Source organism: Entelurus aequoreus, linkage group LG11 (genome assembly GCF_033978785.1).
Source record: "Entelurus aequoreus isolate RoL-2023_Sb linkage group LG11, RoL_Eaeq_v1.1, whole genome shotgun sequence".
Classification (NCBI taxonomy): domain Eukaryota; kingdom Metazoa; phylum Chordata; class Actinopteri; order Syngnathiformes; family Syngnathidae; genus Entelurus; species Entelurus aequoreus.
Genome location: NC_084741.1, coordinates 66,875,084 through 66,890,363, shown reverse-complemented (window position 1 = coordinate 66,890,363; position 15,280 = coordinate 66,875,084). Strand labels below are relative to the sequence as shown.

Sequence of the window (15,280 nt, the reverse complement as noted above, 5' to 3'; positions counted from 1 at the left end):
GGTTTGTCACTTGATTGCCGAAAGTTTCAAAAGAGCAAGGGCAAAGGCTCGGTTACTTGGGTCTGTGCAGCTTTAACAGATGAGCTAATCAGGCTCAGCAGCATACACTAGCACTCAGCACTCTGGCAGCCATAATAATCCATGCCCAAGCGCTACATTTTATTAGCCATAAACATCTTTTATGATACACCGTTTGCCATAAGAAAATGGTAAAAATTAAACACACCAGAGTGGTTGGTACCTAACCAACACGTCTTCCCAGAAAATGTCAGCTTCTTTTTAAGGATGTAAATGTTTGGTTTTTTATATTAAAAAATACTTCATACATATAATATTACAAGATAAATGTAAATACTAAGCTGTCAAATTACTTTTTAAATATCCAATTCACATTTTTAAATTCGTATTAATCATGGTTACTCACAGGTGATTGCGCGTTTGCATAAATAAAAGATCCCAATATTTAAACACAAATGCAATTTTATTGTCAGAATGTCATCCAGGAACGTTTTTCAACATTTTACTTAAATATGAGGATATCGTAAAAGGGAACAGCACTTTTTGGGGAATTTTGCCCATTGTTCACGATCATTATGAAAGACATGACGATGTTTTGTTTTATTTTTTGCATTCTAAATATTAGATAAATGCGATCAAAAGTTTGCTTACAATGGAGCCGATGGGAGCAGCTCTACGCCGCCTATAAAGCCCTTAAAAAAACACCCAAACACCTCCATTGAGGGTTTTTTTTTGATTGATTGATTGAAACTTTTATTAGTAGATTGCACAGTACAGTACATATTCTGTACAATTGACCACTAAATGGTAACACCCGAATAAGTTTTTCAACTTGTTTAAGTCGGGGTCTACAATAATCAATTCATGGTAAAATTCAAGGTTTTATATACATGATGTAAGTATATACACTACCGTTCAAAAGTTTGGGGTCACATTGAAATGTCCTTATTTTTGAAGGAAAAGCACTGTACTTTTCAATGAAGATAACTTTAAACTAGTCTTAACTTTAAAGAAATACACTCTATACATTGCTAATGTGGTAAATGACTATTCTAGCTGCAAATGTCTGGTTTTTGGTGCAATATCTACATAGGTGTATAGAGGCCCATTTCCAGCAACTATCACTCCAGTGTTCTAATGGTACAATGTGTTTGCTCATTGGCTCAGAAGGCTAATTGATGATTAGAAAACCCTTGTGGAATCATGTTCACACATCTGAAAACAGTTTAGCTTGTTACAGAAGCTACAAAACTGACCTTCCTTTGAGCAGATTGAGTTTCTGGAGCATCACATTTGTGGGGTCAATTAAATGCTCAAAATGGCCAGAAAAAAAGAGAACTTTCATCTGAAACTCGACAGTCTATTCTTGTTCTTAGAAATGAAGGCTATTCCACAAAATTGTTTGGGTGACCCCAAACTTTTGAACGGTAGTGTATGTAATGTACGAACGGGTACATAACATTTAATCTTTACGTATTTTGATCATTTTTAACATACGCGGCGCATTAATTTTTTTCATCATCACTGATTACTGCTCAATGCAGACTATGAGAGCCAACAAACATAATAAAACATTACTTACTGTGCAATGTCTGCTGCCATTAGGATGCCCACTGATTGGGAATATATGAACATCCTATTAGGTGAAGAATGTCTCATAATCCTCACAAAGAAACAGGGTGGGGGAAGGGGGGAACCAAACGTCTTTTCGTGTCATTCTCGCCATTTCCGAGTCCTAAATGGTCTACCAACTTGTCGGAATACGTCCTCAGACTTCTTCCGTCCAGGTGAGATGCGTGATTTATGATTAACAATAAACTTCCAGGGAGCAAGGAAGTGAGGAAACATCTTGCCAGTCGATCATGTTGAAATTGTTCAAAGGCTTGTGATCACAGCACCGCCACAAATAGTTTGTCTGCGCTTATATCACTATCACCAACACATGGTTAATATTCAAATCACTAAATTCAAATGGAGTATTGTTGGCGCTTTTTGGATGATATTTCTTTGGATTTTATGAGCAAAATAGAGGACCTCCTATTGGCTCCGCTATAAATGTGTTTATTTACAAGTTGGAATGCATAATTTAAAAAATCCAGCCGTCATGTCTTTCATAATGATTGTGAACAATAGGAAATTTAAAAAAAAAGTGCAGTTCTCATTTAGGTTCTTTCATTGTGTATTTTGGAGGGATATTTGCCAGGGAGCACACCAGCCGGAGTCTCCACTGATTTTTGTGCTGAGTATGCATTGATTTGATCACTAACTGTCGAAGCAGTTGAGGTTAAAAAGCTTGCACGGTCAAAATAAATTGCATGATTCATCTCAGTGCGTTCATGAGTAATGCAATCATTTTGTGATTAGTCACATGAGTTAACTTGTTGATTTTGACAGTCCTAGTAAATGCTTGGCTCACTTTTTGCATGTTTTTGGAGTACCTTCGCAAGTGCACTTGCCAGTTCTTCCTGTTCTTTCTTTACGGCGCGTTTCCCGCACTGTGGGATCTGAGCCGAGGATGTTGTTGTGACGTGTGAAGCCCTTTGAGACACTTGTGATTAAGGGCTATATAAATAAACTTTGATTGATTGATACTGTACAATATGTATGTGTACAGTACATTGTTTTAATTGGGTTTAATGCCCCATGAATTTAGCTTAAAAAACAAGTGACCAAATTTGTAAACCCACATACAGCAACAATATAAACAATGTACAATATAAAATGCGCAATAAATTATAGTACATGCCAAGACAAAACAGGGGACGAAAACAGGCTAAATAGGAAAAACATGCTTAACAATAATCATTTTAAAACACTAAGAAAAGATTTTAAGACAGTGAGTTTGACATCATGCATAAACGCGCAAAACAAACAATGGCAAACCTCTTAGATTAGATTCAATTTCAATGGTATACTATTTATTTTCTGTGCAGTCATTGGGGAAAAAAAACTACAACCTACAGCAAGTGGTCCCTCTACAGATTTGTTTCTAAAACACCACTGCATACCATAAATTGTTCTCATTGGTGGAAAAGTGTCCATATATATGCTACATAATGTGCAGAATCTCAGGCTCTGGACAATCAGAGTTGACCTGTCTTGACTCAAACTGGAATGAGACGCTTTCTCCCAAAAGACCAACTCAGGACAGCGCTGATTTAGAGACGGCCCAGCGATGAACGAGGGAGTTGGAAGGAGGCTGCAGCGGATGTAAGCGCTCATAAATACAGAGAGTGCTTCAGGAATCGTAGAGACCCACGCTATTCATCAGAGAGCGGAGACGCTAAACCCTGGCAAACGCTAGCAAGCCTGTAAATTTGATGCATTGGATGGATGACAAAAACACACACTTGTAATCGTTGTTATTGGCTCAATCCTCCTCCCTTCTAAATTCGGAAGAGGACTAAATCTAAAACGACAGTTATCTCAACCTTCCCTGTCTGAAAGGTAAGATTTGTAAAGACATGACACAAACTAGATTTTTTTTCCCCCGACTTCCACATTGGAATAAATTAAAGTAGAAATACTTGTTTCAGGGTCAAACTGTGGCCTTAATAATATCAGATTGTATACTGTAACTGTACAGCCAATGTTTTGAACTAAATCTAAATACTTAGCTTTTGTAGAAGTGTAAAAAGAAGTTACTTTTTAAACAACATGAAAAAAATAATAGTTTACGCAACCTTTAACTTTGATTGATTTGATTTGAGGGGCGGTATAGCTCGGTTGGTAGAGCGGCCGTGCCAGCAACTTGAGGGTTGCAGGTTCGATCCCCGCTTCCGCCATCCTAGTCACTTCCGTTGTGTCCTTGGGCAAGACACTTTACCCACCTGCTCCCAGTGCCACCCACACTGGTTTGAATGTAACTTAGATATTGGGTTTCACTATGTAAAGCGCTTTGAGTCACTTGAGAAAAAGCGCTATATAAATGTAATTCACTTCACTTCACATTACCGGTTGAGAGGGAGATCAAGGTTTTTGTATTCAGTGTTTTTCCAGGGATCTGTTTATTTTTTACAGCTTGGTAGTACCTGTTACACCCTTGCTCATACACGCCAAAAAATATGACTGTCTGAATATAGCTCGTTGTTACAATTTCGCTTATTAACATATCTCATAAAGCACGTACCGTATTTTTCGGACTATAAGTCGCAGTTTTTTTCATAGTTTGGCCGGGAGTGCGAGTTATACTCAGGAGCGACTTGTGTGTGAAATTATTAGAACGTTACCGTAAAATATCAAATAATATTATTTAGCTCATTCACGTAAGAGACTAGACGTATAAGATTTCATGGGATTTAGCGATTAGGAGTGACAGATTGTTTGGTAAACGTATAGCATGTTCTATATGTTATAGTTATTTGAATGACTCTTATCATAATATGTTACATTAACATACCAGGCACCTTCTCAGTTGGTTATTTATGCATCATATAACGTACACTTATTCAGCCTGTTGTTCACTGTTCTTTATTTATTTTAAATTGCCTTTCAAATGTCTATTCTTGGTGTTAAGTTTTTATCAAATAAATTTCCCCCAAAAAAGCGACTTATACTCCAGTGCGATTTATATATGTTTTTTTCCTTCTTTATTATGCATTTTCGGCCGGTGCGACTTATACTCCGGAGCGACTTATACTCCGAAAAATAAGGTAGTCTGCCAAAGAATATAAATATATAGTGACAATTCTAGCAACTTTTTCTGGTCTTTTGGAGACTAACAAATGTACGACACCTATCAAAGCACTCAGATTAGAACATTTAGAAAATCAAGACTACATTTCCTGCAATTGGGTGCATTTTCATATTATATTTTATCTTTAGATCTATTTTCATGTGCTAACCTCTATTGGCTGTCTTTTTGACACGTGCCATGTGATGTACCACAGATTTTTTTGTTTTTTAATAGATAATTTACTAACATTATAATAATTGAAAATCTAACGTAAAATTGTATAACATGGATGCAAAGAACTGATAAAACGTTTCCCATTTGGCAACTCTATCTTGTAGCCACGCCCCCTCTGGTAATATACTTCCGGGGTTGTGACCTCTTTTTACCAACACCTTCTCGTTGGCTACTAATAAATAATTCTAATAAGTAGAACTACAACTGGTTAGGAACTAAGTGTTCAGATTGTAATAATCCACCTATGATTAACAGCAAAGTGGACAACTGTCAAAGTTGTGGTTCGGAGAGCGAACGGAGGCAACAATAAGCAAGCTAGCTATATGGTTAGCTAACTAGCGTGCTTGTTTTGGTGCCCCTGATCGTCTACCCGTCCTGCAACTCGGTGCAGCATTTAGGCGAGACAAACAGCGAGTACCTGCGGCCGAGTCAAGCGTTTAACACATTTTGTTTGGCTCATATTTTTATAGATATTTTACAAATTTAAAAAAAAAAAGTGAAAATTAATGTTTAAAAACACAGATTTTCGCGTTTTTGTGGAAATTTCACATGCCTGCACCTGTGACATAGCCAATTATGGAAATTAATGGAGCAACCCCATGCAAATCAATGACAGGTTGCAGTCTGTGGGAAACACTGATATTACTGATAACATACTATAGCCGAACCTTACTAAGCAGTAAGGGCGCTTGCAATAAGTTGCATTTAAGTTTTTACGGCCATCATATTTTTGCTATTTACCATCACTGATACCCTTCTGCTGTGGATTCAATGTCACACAAAAATCCCAATAAAAAGCAAAAGACAGGTTAAAATGAATAAATGCATCCACTTACCTGTCCACACACAACCATACAGTTCCACTCGTAGGCAGACACTCATGACCCTGTCAGCCAGTGGGTAGAAGCGCACCATACGGGCCACTATAGGAGGGCCCAAGTCCTTCAGAACCACATCGTAGGTGTTCTCGTTCCCCGACACCGCCTTGGAGAAACAAGCACAAATATTCACTCACACACGACACCATTACTCTGCCTCTTGTTTTATTTTAGGTTGTTTCAAATCTCGCCCCGAGGTTGGAATTTGTTATTCAGGGCGTGTTCCACTCCTAATCCCAGAAAAGCTCAAATTAAATGCCTTGAACTTTTAAACACGGACGTGCTGACTGGTTTCAGAGGTGACGCCTCGGGCACGATTCTGCAGTTGCAGCATCCGTGCAAAGAGTTACGGTGGCATACAATAACAAAATAATAGTGGCTTCCTTCGAACATTGCTGCTGGAAGTCCAATTCTCATGCTGGACTACACCGAGTTGATGACTAGAGAAAATATTGAACACTGACCAAACACTACACAGGTGTTCTCATTGAATTCCACTGAAAGCCTGCAGGGCTCTTTTGTTGAGACTTATCATCTTTCAAAGGCAGAAAGATGAATTACACATTAAATATAAAGTCCTGCACATTGAGTGAACATGCTTGTGTAATTTTGCCTTACTTCCTGGCCCCAGCGGTCCTTCCAGGTGAGCCACTTCACTCCGTCTCGGGAGTAGTGAAGCCGATAAATACGGGCAAACTCCTGACCGTGCCCGTCGGCATGGCGACCCTGCGTGCCAACCAGTGCCAGGAAGTGGAGTTTGTGCAGGTCCACCTGTGGAAAACGGGGGGGAAGTAAGCTTAGCTTTGAATCCTGACTGAAAATACAGGTGAAACTCAAAAGATTTTCATTTATGTCAGCAATTCAACTTCAAGTGTGAAAGTAATATTTGATATACACTACCGTTCAAAAGTTTGGGGTCACATTGAAATGTCCTTATTTTTGAAGGAAAAGCACTGTACTTTTCAATGAAGATAACTTTAAACTAGTCTTAACTTTAAAGAAATACACTCTATACATTGCTAATGTGGTAAATGACTATTCTAGCTGCAAATGTCTGGTTTTTGGTGCAATATCTACATAGGTGTATAGAGGCCCATTTCCAGCAACTATCACTCCAGTGTTCTAATGGTACAATGTGTTTGCTCAGAAGGCTAATTGATGATTAGAAAACCCTTGTGCAATCATGTTCACACATCTGAAAACAGTTTAGCTCGTTACAGAAGCTACAAAACTGACCTTCCTTTGAGCAGATTGAGTTTCTGGAGCATCACATTTGTGGGGTCAATTAAGCGCTCAAAATGGCCAGAAAAAGAGAACTTTCATCTGAAACTCGACAGTCTATTCTTGTTCTTAGAAATGAAGGCTATTCCACAAAATTGTTTGGGTGACCCCAAACTTTTGAACGGTAGTGTACATTCATTAGATGCAAAGTGAGATATGTCAAGCCTTTATTTCTTATCATTTTGATGATCATGGCTTACAGTTTTTGAAAACCCCCAATTTTCTGAGACTTTTAATTCAAGGTTTTTATAGTGTTTAAAACATGACCATCAAAATCATAGGCTTGAAATATCCTGAGTTGCATGTTATGAGCCTTTGCTATAAAGTAGTTTAAGTTTGTAACTCTAATTGCTGGAATAATCAAATCTTTGCACGAGATTCTAATTTTGAGTTTCATCTGAAGGAGGAGATAGACAATCCAGGTCAAGTTTCTAACAATGTGTTTTGGTTTTCAAAATACCTTTAAAAGTTGTGTCATCTTAAGTATCCTTGTCTATACATAATTTTGGTCTATTTTTGACATAATTGACAATAGAACATATTAGGCCAAACAAACTGCGATTTGTCCTATTGTCCCATTAGAACATGGTAACAGTGTTACAAAAAAAAAAAAAATTTTGGATACAGAGAACATACAAACACTTTATCAAATCCAAAATATTGAAATTCGAGGACTTAGTGTATTTGCAGACAGCTAAAATTATGCACAAAGCAAACTATAACCTGCTACCCAAGAATGTACAACAATTCTTCCCAACAAAAGAGGAGAAATATAACCTTAGATAAAAATCTAACTTAAAAACACTTGTATGCACGTACAACACTGAAAACCTTTAGTATATTAGTATGTGGAATTAAATTGTGGAATGGATTAAGCAAATAAGTCAAACAGTGCACTAAAAATAATCCAGTTTAAGAGGCTATTCAAACTACAGGTGTTTACAAAGTACAATGAAGAAGAAATTTGATAAACATATTGATCTTTAATTAGTTATTAATCTCATATGTGAATTGTAGTACTTAGAATGCATTGATTTAAACGGTTACAATTTGAGAATAAGGAATGAATACATGTATTAGAAGTTATGAAGTGGAAAAGGGTAGGATTAAATAAGCTTTGCTTTTTCCTACTCCTTTTCGGACATGCTGTAAAGAGAAATGGAAATGTGTAATATGTGATGTAACATGCTGACATTGTATACATGTCCAAAATAAACAGAAATAGAAACAGGAATGAATTAAGTAATCTGTTCAATGGTCAAATGGAGGCCATAATAAAAAGTACATTATGTATTACATTACACAGTTGAATAACTATGGTTCTGAACTAGAATATAAAACATGTTTTCAGTTATTTCACCTTTTTTTTTGTTAAGTACATAACTCCACGTGTTCATTCATAGTTTTGATGCCTTCAGTGACAATCTACAATCATGTAAATAAAGAAAACGCATTGAATGAGAAGGTGTGTCCAAACTTTTGGCCTGTACTGTATGTTTTCATAAAATGTCTATATTTTTCACAATAACTAATTATATTGGGAAAAAAATTGCTCGGCAGCCGCAAAAAAAAAAAAAAGTCTGGCATCCAGGCTGTCACTCACGACTGTGTAGTCCACTACGTACTAGCAGGAAGTGCGTGCTCATACGCAAAAGCAGTCCCAGAGAAGTACCTAACAATTTGCAGTCATGTTGTTGTTACAACAGAATATACATTTATTGATAGCTAACATTAGTAGCTATACTTTACCATATTGCTATCACTAGCTGACAAAACACAACGTGCGTGTGCGTGTGTATGTGTGTGTTACGTAGTTCACGTGCCGGAAGAGGGCGGAATTTAATGCTTACAACACACCCCCTTTAACTGTGATTACGCATAAACAACAAAAACAGGCTTGTGCTGGTGTATTGTTTCAACATTGCGATTTTGTACTGCACAGCCAAGAAGCTTTTGCTGCTATGATAACATTGTTAACTTGTTATCATATTTTTCCTCATATAAATTCTAACTGGTATATTTGTCATGGCAAAACAGATGCAAAGACAAAGAAAAGGCAACAACAAATGTAAAGTTACGTATTTAAATGAGCACAGAGTTTTACAAGATTTGCTCAAATGTCAACTTCTGATATGTATTTTCCAATGTAAATTTTGTTCAAATCACAAACAGTTGATCTTCAGAGGTTCCATAGTTAATTGCATAACTGTACCTTTAAGGTAAATGTGACTTGTGCAAGAAAGCAGAAAGTAAACAAAATAATAAATTAGTCCAATTTAAGCGAAATGAAAGTTGTCACCTGAAGGTACTCTGTTCCGCTGGGGAAGACTGCGCCTGCGGGGCACCAAGCGCCGTCCCCTTCTCCTTTGCTCAACCTATAAAATGGACACACATCGAGCATTAAGGAGTTAACGGCTGAACAACCCACAAAAAGCTGTCGGATATAACGGTGCCTGTGGCATTCAAAGTTTTGGTAGAAAATCTTTGACAGCAAGCATACACAAGACCAAAGGCAAGGTAGTCCGCAAACACACACCTTGACTATGAATAAGTAAACATTTACAGAAAACATGCTCATCCAAAACCGATGGTAAAAGCAGCAGGTGAGAATGACACATCTCATCCTAATGCAATGTTACAACTTAAGTATCTGGATGACCACACACATTAAACAGCGTGACTTTCTCTCAGAGGCCACACAACGCCCTGTGCGGTGCTTCTTTTCAAAATAAAAGCTGAGCTGAGCTCAGACTGCACCAGAAACGAAGAATTAAATCCATTGTGTCACACTGACAGTGATGCTGCTCCCTTCAGGAGGGTGAGGTCATACAGCAGGAAACAGCCGCATGATTTCACACACATTAAAGTCTTGTGATGGGCGTCATCTGCACTCCAGCAAGTGGGATTAGTGCATCATATTGCTTTTGCTTACTTTTTAATACCAGCCACTTTCTTCCAAGCAAGCAAGGAGCCCCTTTGTAGTCTGCTTGCTCAACCTTGTTTTTAAATGATTTCTCCCTGGCATATAGCACCCATCCCTCCTGGCTGGTTTTCTTGCTGTACCTCCACTGCCGTCTCAGTGTTTCTCCCGTTTCTCTGCGAGCGCTTGCAGTTAATAATCTCTTCCACATGGTCAGACGCTTTGCCAAATGTACACACACACACATACACACACAAAATGTAACACTCATACACATACATGGATATTATAGCATGTTGCAAGCCTTCCTGACAGACAGATACGTGGGTAATGTGATTACTAACATACACTATCATCTTCTCGTCACAATAACCTTCAGACAAATTGCTTTAGTAGTGTGGAAAAGGCATGCTGCGACATGGACGTGCTGATTCTTGTGCACAACACAATAGATTGAGTACCCAACATTATGTACACCTGCATAATCTGAGCCAACACAAAAATTAATGAAAATGTACACCATTACATTCTGCGATTTTAAATGTATCTCAGAGGTCCAACAATGGTGTTTTGGAAGTGTGTTGTGGAATTTTGTAAAACCCACAGGGAAAACTGTAGGTATGTCTGTAGCTTTAAGGCTAATAAACTGCATTTGTCCACACCTGTCTGAGACAGTGTGTTTCCAAGCAATTGTGTGCACGTTATGCACTTTTTACATACACAATGCATCTCTGTATTTGTAATAAATGCCGTGCATCCCATCAACATAATATCGAATAGTGGGACATGAGGTCACAACAGTTAGCAACACTAACATGCCAATGTGAGCTACAGTGCTAACATTAGCCACATTTTACAGCAATTTGCTTAAGAAAAACTAAATGATTAAAAACTTACAGCTTCCATGATGGTAGATGACTGATGGATAATTGGCAGAAATGTATTTTAAGGTATGTCGTGAGGCTTTTTTTTTTTTTTACATAGCTGTCCTCTGTGTAGAGCAGGGGTGTCAAACTTATTTTAGATCGGGGGCCACATGGAGGAAAATCTACTCCTAAGTGGGCCGGACTGGTAAAATCACGGCAGGATACCTTAAAAATAAAGACAACTTCAGATCGTTTTCTTTGTTTAAAAATAGAACAAGCACATTCTGAAATTGTAAAAATCATAATGTTGTTGTCGTTTTTCACAATTACCTGTTGCAGTTAATAGTATATATTTTATTTGTCGTTATTTATATTTTCTGAATAAATTATGTGATAATGTTTATCAGTCAACTCCATCCATCCATCCATTTTCTAACGCTTGTCCCTTTTGGGGTCGCGTGGGGTGCTGGAGCCTATCACAGCTGCATTCGGGCGGAAGGCGGGGTACACCCTGGACAAGTCGCCACCTCATCACAGGGCCAACACAGATAGACAGACAACATTCACACTCACCATTGGTGTTAATTTTCAATCTATCAAGATAAAATAATTATATCAAAATCAAATTACAGTATGTTATTTATGTAATTTGATCATTTTCCTCGACTAACATGTGGTTTATTTTGTACATGTGTAGCATCATCTACAAAGATACAAATAATTGCTATTGTGACATCCAGTGGACACATTTAGAACAGCTGTTTTTTTCTTTCAAAAATTTCAAGGTAATTTTTATACTCTGACCAGATAAAACCTGTTCGCGGTCCTGATCCGGCCCTCGGGCCATACGTTTGACACCACTGGAGTAGAGTATACGCACAGCGGCCTTATCAAGCTATTGGTGGGTCATATGCGGTTTCAAGTACAGGCGGCTTTTTTCTTTGACGTCAAGTGGTTGAGTGCCCCTTTCCTCAAAAGTGGTGCACTGCAAACAAGAGGGAGATAAGGACCACTCCCCAAACTATAACTACAACAATAAGCCTAAACATAATATTCAATTAAATACCTTTCTGGAAGTATTTTAACACAGTCCTTGTATTGAATCTTAGTTTGCTGGTGGAGCTAATAAAATGTCCGAATTACACAAACAAGTCAATAGTATCTGTGGACTATGGTACACAATAAGTATGAGCAAATGTATAGCATGCTTTATATATATGTATATATATACACATTTACATATACACACACATATATATATATATATATATATATATATATACACAAATATATATACACGCACACACACACACACACACACACACACACACACACACACACACACACACACACACACACACACACGTACATACATATATACACATTACACATACTGTACATACATATACACACATACTGTACATACATATACACATTTTTATATACTGTATATACACACATACATACATATACACATACATACACACACATACATACATCCATATACACACGTGTGTCTGTGTGTGCGTGCGTATTTGCTGATGTTTGGAATACAGAGACTTGAGAATGATGCTTTTTAAGTTTAATAAATTGAAGTCATTAACATTTGTCCTTTTGCTCACTTGACCTCATTTACCAGAAATAGCCATGTGACGTTTGCATGTCATCATGCTGCCAACAGCATCCTTTTGTAACATCTGCATTCAGATTGTATACGCTAACATACATCCCAGTCATCGCAGTGTGGCACTCTCAGAAGTTGCCTGCCGTGTGCAATCCATCACAGTAAAGTGTGGAGTCTGAATTCATTTTGCAAATGTTTGAACTGTCGGGTGGCGAGTTGGCAGATTGAATGTGATGATGACTGCACTCTGCTTTGATGGCGCAGCGAAACAGCGGAGATGAAGAAAAATAAAAAAATACATAGTAGGACTAAGGCCCGAAATGTGAAACTTCAGCGAGGCTTCAGAAACAATCTGCCAAAATGCTCAGTGTGCCATTTTATTACGCTGACAGGATAGCTTTGTGAGAGTGCCAAAAGAAGCCACAGAATCCTTCTGGAGGAACCAGTCAAATACACAGTACACTTGTTGCACATGAAGGTGCACAATCGACTAAGGACACATTCACACTTGTTTAGTTTGGTTCAAAGGAACATTTGTGCATCTGCTCTGCTTGTAAACTTTGCTTGGTCAAGTGTTAATGCGATTATCACCAAACAAGTGGACAGAGACCAGGGGCCGTACTTATCAAGCTTCTTAGAGTGCCATTTTACACTTAAGTCCTGAGAATTTGCGAAATTTAGTCCTACTCTCAGACTTAAGAATAAAAGCTTTTTATCAATGTTCTTAAGTCTAAGAATCACTCCTACTCTCCACGATATTTAAGAGACCTTCAGAGGTGTCTTAAGTGGTTAGGAGTTGCCAGCAGGGGATGGCACTGAGGCGAGAGAGACGTGCGCGAACGTTCAGGGAACGGAACAATGTTTTGGTTTTTTTGATGACGAGCAGCTGATCAAACGGTATCGTTTAGACAGAGCGGATATTATTTTTGTCACAGATTTAATACTTTTCGATTCCTTGTTGATTTCTGCATGTGTATGCAGTGGGCTAGTATATATAGAGCCACCCACACCAGTTTCAAATTAGTTGCCTAATTAATGAATTGGAAAGAAAATGTTATGACAGTAGCGTATGTGTGTGGCCGTGAGGTGAGTGACGTCAGTGAGTGTGTGGGCGAGAGAAGAGAGGGAGCGGTAGCGTGAGTGCCGGCGGGACTAGTTTGTTTTGTATTATTTTGTAGTTTATTGTCAAAATATACACTCCCATTGTCCACTTAAATATTTCCAAGATATTTCTTTATTCTTAGACAAGGGATTCCCTTCCGTGATTGGTCATTTCTATGGACACAGAAATGACGTCAACTAAAATTCCATTTACGGCACATAGTAATGTCGTAATTCAGCTCTGAGTGTGACACTTAAGATTCAGTCCTACACTTCGCTGAAAGTGTGAGTAAGACGCTTGATAACTAACTTTTAAGTGCAGCTTTCAGCGAAGAATTTATTTACTCTTAAGTCAACTCTTAGCAGACTCCTTAGGAGTAATTCTGAGAAGCTTGATAAGTACGGCCCCAGGTCTCGGCCCGTTTGCAAGTGTGTTGAATTTCAAATCTACACAGATCAGAGACAAAGACCAGAGTTAAAATGACAGCAAAAAGTATGCAGAATTTAAAAATATGTAATAGAAAATGCGTTGGAAGTGTTGTCTGCTATGTTTCCCTGTGTGTGAGACGGTGGTTTTAGAAGCTTTCTATAAAATCTAAGCAGGTAATAGCAGAATATAAAATAAACTATGTATTTATGAACGTAGCGGACGTTAATTTGGTTGGAATATTTAAGTTATGTCCCATAACATGTCATGAAAGCTGAAAAAACAAATTCCTGCAAGATCTAGACCAGGTCCCTCATGTAACAAGCTGGCTAACAGACAAAAACCTGGCCTACGCCCTTTTTTCACGGCATATATGAGATGGATCAAGACTGACATTGACGTGGAAATGTGCGCTGCCTCACGCCAACTTCATTTCTGCCGTATGCACATTCCTACATGCTGTGGATACTTTGGCGACACACAGAGGTGGTCATTCGGGCTTTGCCAACATTTAATTTCAACAATGTAAAAAAGATCGAGGGAAGGACACCGTTCACTTTTTCGCCATTGCATTTAATGCTTCATATTCATTTTACTATTTGTGAGGATGTCTAATAATCCATCTAGCCGATCATTTTGCCACCAACTGCAATCACAATGTATTCCTGTGACTCTGGCGGGCAGCAGCACAAGCCTATAGCGGCACCTCCAAAACTGAGGAGCCGATTCATATTACATAATTTTTATATGAAACTCTAATCTGAATGAACAAATTCCATCCATCCATCCATTTTCTACCGCTTATTCCCTTCGGGGTCGCTGGAGCCTATCTCGGCTACAATCGGGCTGAAGGCGGCGTACACCCTGGACAAGTCGCCACCTCCTCGCAGGGCCAACACAGATAGACAGACAACATTCACACTCACATTCACACACTAGGGCCAATTTTAGTGTTGCCAATCAACCTATCCCCAGGTGCATGTCTTTGGAGGTGGGAGGAAGCCGGAGTACCCGGAGGGAACCCACGCAGTCACGGGGAGGACATGCAAACTCCACACAGAAAGATCCAGAGGCCGGGATTGAACTCACGACTACTCAGGACCTTCGTATTGTGAGGCAGACGCACTAACCCCTCTGCCACCGTGCTGCCGAATGAACAAATTAATATGTAATATTTATATTGGGGGTAATCACTGTCAGGAACGTCTGCAAAAGTTTCACGTTTTATTGCAGAGACTATCTTTTCAAACGTGGTG

General features: G+C 38.5%; 1 protein-coding gene across 6 annotated transcripts in view; it reads right to left on the bottom strand.

Annotated features, from left to right (window-relative positions):
• ddr1 (discoidin domain receptor tyrosine kinase 1) overlaps positions 1 to 15,280 on the bottom strand; it is a 109,429-nt gene that overhangs the window by 38,765 nt on the left and 55,384 nt on the right. For all 6 annotated transcript variants that reach the window (XM_062063857.1, XM_062063855.1, XM_062063856.1 and 3 more), the window contains 3 exons: positions 9,386 to 9,461; positions 6,424 to 6,576; positions 5,764 to 5,911 (listed from right to left, as the gene is read on the bottom strand). In XM_062063857.1, coding sequence (XP_061919841.1) covers positions 5,764 to 5,911; positions 6,424 to 6,576; positions 9,386 to 9,461 — 377 coding nt within the window. The remainder of the gene's footprint in view (positions 1 to 5,763; positions 5,912 to 6,423; positions 6,577 to 9,385; positions 9,462 to 15,280) is intronic.